Below are 12,196 nucleotides of genomic sequence, written 5' to 3' on the forward strand. Positions count from 1 at the left end.
TGCTGGGCCCAGAGATAAATAACATCAAAAATACCACCATAATATAAACCCCAGGATTTACTGCTGCCCCAAAGGAAAGACCCTCCCCCCTCCCTCTCTACACTCCCACACACAATCCCTAATCCCCAGTCATTCCCATCAGTCTCCACATCCCAGGAATGGGATCCTGAGGAGAAGCTCTGGGAGCAGAGGACTTGGGGATGGTCTTTAAACCTCTCTGGGTGAGGTGGGTAGGGCTGTTCCTGTCCAGTCCAAGTTACTGATCTCAGATCATCAGACAGAACCAAGTCCCAGTTTGCTGTCTTTGGATCCAGGCCCATCGGTGACCTTTGCCCTAGAGAGGAGAGAAGAGATTGGTCAGACAGGGTTATTCCACTCAGATCAATGATTGACAGCTGCAGGGTTCGAGTGTCAGTATTTCCCACACAATGTCAGCACCATATTACCTGTGAGACTGGTTTCTTCCCATGTTAAATCAATGACCTTCGATCAGTATCCCTGTTCACTAGCAGTGTGTGGGTCCCAGTGCTGTACTCTCAGGGCTAACACTGCAGTCAGACACACAGTCGCAGTTAGTTCAATCACACAAGCCCTGGCACTGTACACACGTTCTCCCAGACACAATGTAGGGATTCACCAGCACACAACACATCCCACATCCTCACAGTTACAACCCCACAATATCAGTACTGGCTGTAATGTGTGGGGGAGGACTTACAGTCGATGGCCCCTGTATTTGGTGGAAGCTGGCCCTGTAAACAACGCACCCGGTGCTTGGGAATTGTGACACAGCGAGGTCCCGCCTCCTTCATATTACTCGATGGGGAGGGGGTTATATATTCCATACTTATATATTCCTGCATTACAACAGTGACTATCCTTTAAAAATAGGACTTCATTGTCTGTAAAGCACTTTGGGACGTCCTGAGGTTGTGAAAGGCGCTATATAAATGCAAGTCGTCCTTTTTTTTTACTTACCTCTTTAATACTACTGACAGCCCTGTGAGGAACGGTGTCCCTTTAAGAGATACTCTGATTAACATAGAAACATAGAAAATAGGTGCAGGAGTAGGCCATTTGGCCCTTCGAGCCTGCACCGCCATTCAATGAGTTCATGGCTGAACGTGCAACTTCAGTACCCCATTTCTGCTTTCTCGCCATACCCCTTGATCCCCCTAGTACTAAGGACTACATCTAACTCCTTTTTGAATATATTTAGTGAATTGGCCTCAACAACTTTCTGTGGTGGAGAATTCCACAGGTTCACCACTCTCTGGGTGAAGAAGTTTCTCCTCATCTCGGTCCTAAATGGCTTACCCCTTATCCTAAGACTGTGACCCCTGGTTCTGGACTTCCCCATATTAAACATAAGAACATAAGAATTAGGAGCAGGAGTAGGCCATATGGGCCTTCGCGTCTTCAATAAGATCATGGCTAATCGTCGATCTCAACTTCACTTTCCCGCCCAGTCCCCATTAATATGTCCTTACTATACAGTATAAATGCACACGAAGCCCATACTTGAGAGAAGATCACTCTGTGACCAGTTACCTTTATTACCAAGACCTCAAGAGACAGACGGTGGGTGGAGTTTCCCCTTTTATACCGGAAAGTCCAGGTTAGGAGTGTCTCCCACAAGTTCGTCCCCTGTGGTCAATGTTCTCAAGGTGAACAACTTAGGTCAGCTTATACATGGGTTACAATGACAGTTGAATACATGACATCCATATCCCTTGATTCCACTTGAATCTATCTCAGCCTTGAATATACTCAATGATTCAGCATCCACAGCCCTTTAGGGTAGAGAATTCCAAAGATTCACAACCCTCGGAGTGAAGAAATTCCTCATCATCTCAGATTTAAATGGCTGACCCCTTATTCTGAGACTTTGCCCCCTAGTTCTAGACTCTCCAGCCAGGGGAAACAACCTCTCAGCATCTACCAATCAATTCCCCCGCTGAATCCTATAGGCCCGAAATTCAACAACTTACATCCCACTAATGCCCACTACCGCCCAATTACCAGCCAGAAATAGAAGTTTCGTCTAAAAAAACACATTTACCACCCAGATACCGCCCGGTGTTAAATTCCAGTCATTACCGCGTCGCGGTATTTGATACAATCCGCCCATATATTACCGCCCAAAATGGAAGTTTCATCATGAAGATCCGTTTACCACCGAACCTTAATCCCGTCCTGAAAAAGCAAGTCTAGTGGGCGTATGGACACAGATCTGACAGGTTTGTTTGATATTACACAGATCTGTATAGTTCTCCACAGTTTGATATATTTTTTAATGGAATGTAGTATTTTCTAATGTTAGGCAATAATACAAATGGTTTAATAAAGCCTTATTTACTCCTTTAGTCTCTCTCACTCACTAGTCTCACGCATTTTAGTCTCTCTCACCGCCCCCAGTCTCTCTCTCCCCCCCACCTGCTACAGTCTCTCCTCCCCACAGTCTCCCCACCTCTCCAAGCTCTCCTCCCCCGCAGTCTCACTCACCACCCAGTCTCTCTCAGCCCCCAGTGTCTCTACCTCCTCACAGCGATCTCTTCACCCCCGACAGCGATCTCTTTCCCGCCCCCGCCGCCACAGTGATCTCTCTCCCCCCCCCCACAGCGATCTCCCCCCACCCAGCGATCTCTCCCCGCCACAGCGATCTCTCCCCGCCAACAGCGATCTCCCTCCGCACAGTGATCTGCCCCCACCACAGCGCTCTCTCCCCTCCCCCCACAGTCATCTCTCCCCCCTCACCCACAGCGCTCTCTCGTCTCCCCCCACAGTGATCTCTCCCCCCTCCCCCACAGTGATCTCTCCCCCCTCCCCCACAGTGATCTCTCCCCCCTCCGCCACAGTGATCTCTCCTCCCCCACAGCGATCTCTCCCCCCCCCACAGTGATCTCCCCCCCGCCCCCCCAGTGATCTCTCCCCCCCACAGTGATCTCTACCCCCCCACAGCGATCTCCCCCCACCCAGCGATCTCTCCCCCCCGACAGCGATCTCTCCCCCCCACAGCGATCTCCCCCCACCCAGCGATCTCTCCCCCCCGACAGTGATCTCTCCCCCCCACAGCGATCTCCCCCCACCCAGCGATCTCTCCCCCCCGACAGTGATCTCTCTCCCCCCACAGCGCTCTCTCCCCTCCCCCCACAGTGATCTCTCCCCTCCCCCCACAGTCATCTCTCTCCCCCCCACAGTGCTCTCTCCCCTCCCCCCACAGTGATCTCTCCCCTCCCCCCACAGTGATCTCTCTCCCCCCCACAGCGCTCTCTCCCCTCCCCCCACAGTGATCTCTCCCCTCCCCCCACAGTGATCTCTCTCCCCCCACAGCGCTCTCTCCCCCCCACAGCGATCTCTCCCCCCTCCCCCACAGCGCTCCCTCCCCTCCCCCCACAGTGATCTTCTCTCCCCACACAGTGATCTCTCTCCCCCACACAGCGCTCTCTCCCCTCCCACCACAGCGATCTCTCCCCCCTCCCCCACAGTGCTCTCTCCTCTCCCCCCACAGTGATCTCTCCCCCCACACAGTGATCTCTCTCCCACACACAGCGCTCTCTCCCCTCCCACCACAGCGATCTCTCCCCTCCCCCGCAGCGATCTCTCCCCCTCCCCCACAGTGCTCTCTCCTCTCCCCCCACAGCGATCTCTCCCCCTCCCCCACAGTGATCTCTCCCCCAACAGTGATCTCTCCCCCCTCCCCCACAGTGATCTCTCCCCCCTCCCCCACAGTGATTTCCCCCCCCACAGCGATCTCTCCCCTCCCCCCCAAGTGATCTCCCCCCCGCCCCCCAGTGATCTCTCCCCCCCACAGTGATCTCTCCCCCCACCACAGTGATCTCCCCCCCCCGCCCTCCAGTGATCTCCCCCCCCACAGTGATCTCTCCCCCCCTCACAGTGATCTCCCCACCCCCCCAGTGATCTCCCCTTCCACCACAGTGATCTCTCCCCCCCCACAGCGATCTCTCTCCCCCCACAGCGATCTCTCTCCCCACCTCACAGTGATCTCTCCCCCACCACACAGCGGTCTCTCTCTGCCCCACAGCGATCTCTCTCTCCCCCACAGCGATCTCTCCCCCGTCCCCCACAGCTATCTCTCCCCCCTCCCCCACAGTGATCTCTCCCCCCTCCCCCACAGTGCTCTCTCCCCTCCCCCCCCACAGTGATCTCTCCCCCCCACAGTGATCCCCCCCCACAGTGATCTCCCCCAACCCCCCAGTGATCTCTCCCCCCCACAGTGATCTCTCCCCCTCACAGTGATCTCCCCCCGCCCCCCAGTGATCTCCCCTTCCCCCACAGTGATCTCTCCCCCCCACAGTGATCTCTCCCCCGCACAGTGATCTCACCCCCCACAGTGATCTCTCCCCCCCCACACAGTGATCTCCCCCCCGCCACAGCGATCTCTCCCCCCCCACTGTGATCTCCCTCCCGCCCCCCAGTGATCTCTCCCCCCCACAGTGATCTCTCCCCCCCGCCCCATAGCGATCTCTCCCCCGCCCCCCAGTGATCTCCCTGATACGTCCTTACTACACAGTATAAATGCACACGAGGCCCATGCTTGAGAGAAGGTCAGTCTGTGACCTGTCCTTTATTCCTTAGCACTCAAGTGATGAAGGTGGGTGGAGCTTCCCCTTTTATACCTGTAGGTCCAGGTTAGGAGTGTCTCCCACCAACTAGTGGTCAGTGTTCTCATGGTGTACAACTTAGGTCAGTTTATACATGGGTTACAATGCTGGTTGAATACATGACATCACCTTCCCCCCAAAGTCTAATTGGGATCACAGGTTGAGTCTCTCTGGTAGTTTACGCTCCCTTGTAGAGCGCCTGAGTTGGGGCTCCAGTTGTTGGGCGCTGGCCTGAGTGTCTGCTGTTTGCAGTGCCTCAGGCCTGTCCGGACTGCCCACAGTGACTGGGCTCTCCTCCCTTTGGTTCCGGTGTTCGGTCTCCTGTGGTGGAGTGTACTCTATATCATGTTCTTCCTCTGCTTCTTCTATGGGGTTGCTGAACCTCCTTTTTGTTTGATCCACATGTTTGCGGCAGATTTGTCCATTGGTAAGTTTAACTACCAGAATCCTATTTCCCTCTTTGGCAACCACAGTGCCTGCGAGCCATTTGGGCCCTGCAGCGTAGTTGAGGACAAAAACAGGATCATTTACATCAATACATCGCGCCCTCGCATTCCTGTCATGGTAGTCATATTGTGACTGGCGCATGCTATCGACAATTTCTTTCATGGTGGGGTGTATAAGGGATAATCGGGTTTTGAGCGTCCTTTTCATTAGTAGCTCTGCGGCTGGAACCCCTGTGAGCGAGTGTGGTCGGGATCTGTAGGCCAACAGGAGGCGTGATAAGCGGGTTTGTAGCAAACCCCCTTGGAATCTGAGCATCCCCTGTTTGATTATCTGCACTGCTCGTTCTGCCTGGCCGTTTGAGGCTGGCTTGAACGGTGCCGTTCTAACATGGTTAATTCCATTGCCTGCCATGAAGTCCTGGAATTCACTGCTTGTGAAGCACGGGCCATTGTCGCTGACCAAGATGTCCGGTAGACCGTGGGCGGCAAACATTGCCCGTAGACTTTCTACCGTGGCAGAGGATGTGCTTAAATTTAAAATGTCACACTCGATCCATTTGGAGTAGGCGTCTACTACAACCAAAAACATTTTCCCCATGAAAGGACCTGCGTAGTCCACATGGATGCGTGACCAAGGCTTGGCGGGGCCATGGCCAGGGGCTAAGGGGGGCTTCCCTGGGCGCATGGCCCAGCTGGGCACACGTGTTGCACCTGCGAACACGAAGTTCCAGATCTGTGTCTATCCCTAGCCACCAAACGTGTGACCTGGCAATTGCCTTCATCGTGACAATGCCCGGGTGCCCATTGTGGAGTTCTCTGATGAACACCTCTCTGCCCATCTGGGGTATGACTACGCGGTTTCCCCACAGTAGGCAATCGGCCTGAATCGAGAGTCCGTCCCTGCGCCTGTGAAATGGTTTAAATTCCTCAGGGCATGCCCTGTACGTGGCTGCCCAGTCCCCATTCAGGACACATTTCTTGACTAGAGACAATAGCAGGTCTCTATTTGTCCAGACTTTAATCTGACAGGCTGTCACGGGTGAGCCTTCGCTTCCGAAAGCTTCAACAACCATGACCATCTCAGTACCATGCTCGGTCGCCCGCTCAGTGGTGGCTAGCGGGAGCCTGCTGAGTTTTCGGTGCCCAGTCTGTGCCGAATTGTGCAGTCATAGGCAGCTAACGTGAATGCCCACCTCTGTATGCGGGCCGATGCGTTTGCATTTATGGCCTTGTTGTCGGCCAAAAGGGACGTTAGGGGTTTGTGATCTGTCTCCAGCTCAAATTTCCTGCCAAACAGGTACTGGTGCATTTTCTTTACCGCATACACACATGGGAACGCCTCCTTTTCTACCATCCCGTAGCCCCTTTCTGCCTGGGACAGACTCCTGGAGGCATAAGCTACCGGCTGTAACTGACCCTTGGCATTGACATGCTGCAGCATACACCCGACACCATAGGACGACGCATCGCACGTTAACACAAGTTTCTTACATGGGTCATATAGCGTTAACAGATTGTTGGAACATAACAAATTGCGTGCTCTATTAAAAGCCCTTTCCTGGCTGTCCCCCCAAACCCATTCACGACCTTTGCGTAGGAGCACGTGTAGCGGCTCTAGCAGCGTGCTCAATTTGGGAAGAAAGTTACCAAAATAGTTCAGGAGCCACAGGAACGAACGCAGCTCCGTCGTGTTACGGGGTCTGGGTGCTCTCTGGATCGCTTCCTTCTTGGATGCAGTCAGGCTGATCCCATCTGCTGCTACCCTCATCCCCAGGAATTCTACCTCTGGAGCTTGGAAGACGCACTTCGCCTTTTTCAGTCGCAGACCTACCCGGTTCAGTCTGCGTAGCACCTCCTCCAGGTTGTGGAGGTGTTCTTCAGTATCGTAACCCGTAATGAGGATGTCATCCTGAAAAACCACCGTCCCTGGAATCGACTTGAGGAGGCTTTCCATATTTCGTTGGAAGAACGCGGTGGCCGAGCGAATCCCGAACGGACATCTGTTGTACTCAAACAACCCCTTGTGTGTCGTGATGGTGGTCAGCTTCTTCGACTCACTCGCCAGCTCCTGGGTCATGTGAGCTGAGGTCAGGTCCAATTTTGAAAAAAGTTTGCCACCGGATAGCGTCGCAAAGAGGTCCTCCGCTCTCGGTAGCGGGTACTGGTCTTGGAGTGACACCCGATTGATGGTGGCCTTGTAATCGCCACATATCCTGACCGACCCATCCGCCTTGAACACCGGAACAATCGGGCTCGCCCAGTCACTGAATTCGACTGGCAAGATGATGCCTTCCCTCAACAGGCGGTCCAATTCGCCTTCTATCTTTTCCCGCATTACGTACGGCACCGCTCTGGCCTTGTGGTATACTGGTCTGGCGTCCTGGTTTTTGTTAATCACTACCTTGGCCCCCATGAAAGTGCCAATGCCGGGTTGAAATAATGAGTCAAATTTGTCCAGGATCTGTGAGCATGATACTCGCTCCACAGAGGAAATTGCATTGACATCGCCCCATTTCCAGTTCATGACAGCAAGCCAACTCCTCCCCAGTAGTGCGGGACCGTCCCCTGGGACAATCCAGAGTGGCAACCTGTTCTCTGAATCTTTGTGGGTCACGACTACCGTGGCGCTGCCTAGCACCGGAATGATCTGCTTTGTGTAAGTTCGTAGCTGTGCGTCAATCGGCGATAATTTTGGCCTCCTGGCCTTGGATGCCCACAACTTTTCGAACTGTTTGATACCCATCAGGGACTGGCTGGCACCCGTGTCTAACTCGATTGATACTGGGATGCCATTGAGGAGCACTTTCATCATTATCGGTGGCGTCCTGGTGTATGAACTGTATACGTGCTCCACATGAACTCGCTGAACTTCAGCTTCCAGCGATTTCCCCCCGTATCCATTTCTGCAATTTCTGCAGGTATTTTGCTCATCTCTGCAAACTCCGGCTGAATGTATGCCTCCACGCCTCCAGCATGAGTTGCGGTTTGAAACAAAAGGTCCCTTGCCAGTCGATCGTTCCTGACTGCCCCTGTTATTGTCCTTGAGTGCACCATTAACAGGTGTTGATGGCCCCATTACTGGCCGCATTGTCCCTTGCAATGGCGTGAATCACTGTTCAGCTTGCCATTGTCTCTGTCGAACTCCCCCTCTGGGTTCGACTACATGTTGGGGCATGCCTGACTGCCCTTGTCTGCCTGGAGAACTGTGTGCTGCTTTAACAATGTTGAATCTCTGTCCCAACCATTCCTTAACACAGTACCTCTTGTCTGTTCTGCTAGTGGCCATGCTCGCGTGGTTTAAATCCCAGTTTCTTGTCGCCATTTGATACGTCCTTACTACACAGTATAAATGCACACGAGGCCCATGCTTGAGAGAAGGTCAGTCTGTGACCTGTCCTTTATTCCTTAGCACTCAAGTGATGAAGGTGGATGGAGCTTCCCCTTTTATACCTGAAGGTCCAGGTTAGGAGTGTCTCCCACCTAGTGGTCAGTGTTCTCACGGTGTACAACTTAGGTCAGTTTATACATGGGTTACAATGCTGGTTGAATACATGACACTCCCCTTCCCCCACAGTGATCTCTCCCCCCCACAGTGATCTCTCCCCCCTGCACAGTGATCTCTCCCCGCCACAGTGATCTCTCCTCCCTGCACAGTGATCTCTCCCCCCCACAGTGATCTCTCCCCTCTGACAGTGATCTCTCCCCCCCTCACAGTGATCTCTCCCCCCATCCCCCCACAGTGATCTCTCCCCCTGCACAGTGATCTCTCCCCGCCACAGTGATCTCTCCTCCCTGCACAGTGATCTCTCCCCCCCACAGTGATCTCTCCCCCCTGCACAGTGATCTCTCCCCGCCACAGTGATCTCTCCTCCCTGCACAGTGATCTCTCCCCCCCACAGTGATCTCTCCCCTCTGACAGTGATCTCTCCCCCCCTCACAGTGATCTCTCCCCCCATCCCCCCACAGTGATCTCTCTCCCCCCCACAGTGATCCCTCCCCCCCCACAGTAATCTCTCTCCCCCTACAGTGATCTCTCCCCCCATCCCCCCACAGTGATCTCTCTCCCCCCCACAGTGATCCCTCCCCCCCACAGTGATCCCTCCCCCCCCCCACAGTGATCTCTCTCCCCCTCACAGTGATCTCTCTCCCCCTCACAGTGATCTCTCCCCCCATCCCCCCACAGTGATCTCTCTCCCCCCCACAGTGATCCCTCCCCCCCCCACAGTGATCTCTCTCCCCCCCACAGCGATCTCTCCTCCCTGCACAGTGATCTCTCCCCCCCACAGTGATCTCTCCCCTCTGACAGTGATCTCTCTCCCCCCCACAGTGATCTCTCCTCCCTGCACAGTGATCTCTCCCCCCCACAGTGATCTCTCCCCTCTGACAGTGATCTCTCCCCCCCCCCACAGTGATCTCTCTCCCCCCCACAGTGATCTCTCCACCCCACAGCGATCTCTTCCCCCCCACAGCGATCTCTCCCCCTCCTCCCCCACAGCGATCTCTCCCCCCCTCTGTCTCCCCACAGCGATCTCTCCCCCCCCCCACAGTGATCTCTCCCCCCCCCTCCCCACAGTGATCTCTCTCCCCCGCCCCACAGCGATCTTGCTCCCCGCCACAGCGATCTCCCCCCATCCCCCTCTCCCCACAGCAATCTCTCCCCCCTCCCCCACAGCAGTCTCTGGATCTCATCGGTGCCTCTCAAGGGGGCGGAGCTTGACAGTCGCCTGCACATGCGCACTACTTGGGAGCTGAAGATTCCCGAGTCGATAGCCTCCTCCGCCAGCTGCACTCCGTTCCCGCTATCGCCAAGAAAAGCAGGATGAAACTCCCACCCACCCGGCCTCAACGGATGGTAAAAAAGTAAGCACCGCCCGGGGATTGCCGAAAAACGGGAGGAACTTGGGTTTCACCAAATTTGGACCCTATATGTTTTAATGAGATCACCTCTCATTGTTCTAAATACCAGAGAGTATCGGCCCAATCTACTCAATCTCTCCTCATAGGACAACCCTCTCATCCCAGGGATCAATCTGGTGAACCTCCGTTACACCGCCTCTCAGGCATAGAAACATAGAAACAGAGAAAATAGGTGCAGGAGTAGGCCATTCGGCCCTTCGAGCCTGCACCACCATTCAATAAGATCATGGTTGATCATTCACCTTAGTACCCCTTTCCTGCTTTCTCTCCATACCCCTCGATCCCTTTAGCCGTAAGGCCCATATCTAACTCCCTCTTGAATATATCCAATGAACTGGCATCAACAACTCTCTGCAGCAGGGAATTCCACAGGTTAACATCTCTCTGAGTGAAGAAGTTTCTCCTCATCTCAGTCCTCAATGGCCTACCACTAATCCTAAGACTGTGACCCCTGGTTCTGGACTTCCCCAACATCGGGAACATTCTTCCCGCATCTAACCTGTCCCATAGAATCTTATACGTTTCTATGAGATCCCCTCGCATCCTTCTAAACTCCAGTGTATAAGGGCCCAGTTGATCCAGTCTCTCCTCATACGTCAGTCCAGCCATCCCTGGAATCAGCCTGGTGAACCTTCGCTGCACTCCCTCAATAGCAAGAACATCCTTCCTCAGATTAGGAGACCAATACTGAACACAATATTTCAGGTGAGGCCTCACCAGGGCCCTGTACAATTGCAGTAAGACCTCCCTGCTCCTATACTCAAATCCCCTAGCTATGAAGGTCAACATGCCATTTGCCTTCTTCACCGCCTGTTGTACCTGCAGGTCAACTTTCAATGACTGATGAACCATGACACCCAGGTCTCGTTGCACCTCCCCTTTTCCTAATCTTCCGCCATTCAGATAATATTCTGCCTTCGTGTTATTGCCTCCAAAGTGGATAACATCACATTTATCCACATTATACTGCATCTGCCATGCATTTGCCCACTCACCTAACCTGTCCAAATCACCCTGCAGCCTTTTAGCATCCTCCTCACAGCTCACACCGCCACCCAGTTTAGTGTCATCTGCAAACTTGGAGATATTACATTCAATTCCTTCATCCAAATCATTAATGTATATTGTAAAGAGCTGGGGTCCCAGCACTGAGCCCTGCGGCACTCCACTAGTCACTGCCTCCCATTCCGAAAAGGACCCGGTTATCCCGACTCTCTGCTTCCTGTCTGCAAACCAATTCTCTATCCACGCCAGTACATTACCCCCAATACAATGTGCTTTGATTTTGCACACCAATCTCTTATGTGGGACCTTGTCAAAGGCCTTTTGAAAGTCCAAATACACCACTTCCACTGGTTCTCCCTTGTCCACTCTACTCGTTACATCCTCAAAAAATTCCAGAAGATTTGTCAAGCATGATTTCCCTTTCATAAATCCATGCTGACTTGGACCAATCCTGTCACTGCTTTACAAATGCGCTGCTATTTCGTCTTTAATAATTAATTCGAACATTTTCCCCACTGCTGATGTCAGGCTAACCGGTCTATAATTACCTGTTTTCTATTTCCCTCCTTTTTTAAAAAGTGGTGTTGCATTAGCTACCCTCCAGTCCATAGGAACTGATCCCGAGTTGCTAGACTGTTGGAAAATGATCACCAATGCATCCAGTATTTCTAGGGCCACTTGCTTAAGTACTCTGGGATGCAGACAATCAATCCCATCAATTTCCCCATCACAATTTCCTGCCTAATAAGGATATCCTTCAGTTCCTCCTTCTCTCTAGACTCTCGGTCCCCTCGTACATCTGGAAGGTTATTTGTGTCTTCCTTCGTGAAGACAGAACCAAAGTATTTGTTCAATTGGTCTGCCATTTCTTTGTTTCCCATTATAAATTCACCTGCAAGGGACCTATGTTTGTCTTCACTAATCTTTTTCTCTTTACATAAGTATAGAAGCTTTTGCAGTCAGTTTTTATGTTCCCGGCAAACTTCCTATCGTACTCTATTTTCCCCCTCCTAATTAAACCCTTTGTCCTTCTTTGCTGAATTCTAAATTTCTCCCAGTCCTCAGGTTTGCTGCTTTTTTTGGCCAATTTATATGCCTCTTCCTTGGATCTAACACTATCCTTAATTTCCCTTGTTAGCCACGGTTGAGCCACCTTCCCTGTTTTATTTTTACTCCAGACAGGGATGTACAATTGTTGAAGTT

The 12,196-nt window shown here is 52.8% G+C and overlaps 1 protein-coding gene across 1 annotated transcript in view; it reads right to left on the reverse strand.

Annotated features, from left to right (window-relative positions):
* Positions 1-273: 273 nt before the first annotated feature.
* The window catches only part of LOC139263070 (E3 ubiquitin/ISG15 ligase TRIM25-like), a 35,500-nt gene continuing 23,577 nt past the window's right edge, over positions 274-12,196 (reverse strand). The window contains exon 6 of the mRNA XM_070878609.1: positions 274-334. Within this exon, the coding sequence (XP_070734710.1) occupies positions 274-334 (61 nt within the window). The remainder of the gene's footprint in view (positions 335-12,196) is intronic.

Source organism: Pristiophorus japonicus, chromosome 4, assembly GCF_044704955.1.
Source record: "Pristiophorus japonicus isolate sPriJap1 chromosome 4, sPriJap1.hap1, whole genome shotgun sequence".
NCBI classification, from domain to species: Eukaryota; Metazoa; Chordata; class Chondrichthyes; family Pristiophoridae; genus Pristiophorus; species Pristiophorus japonicus.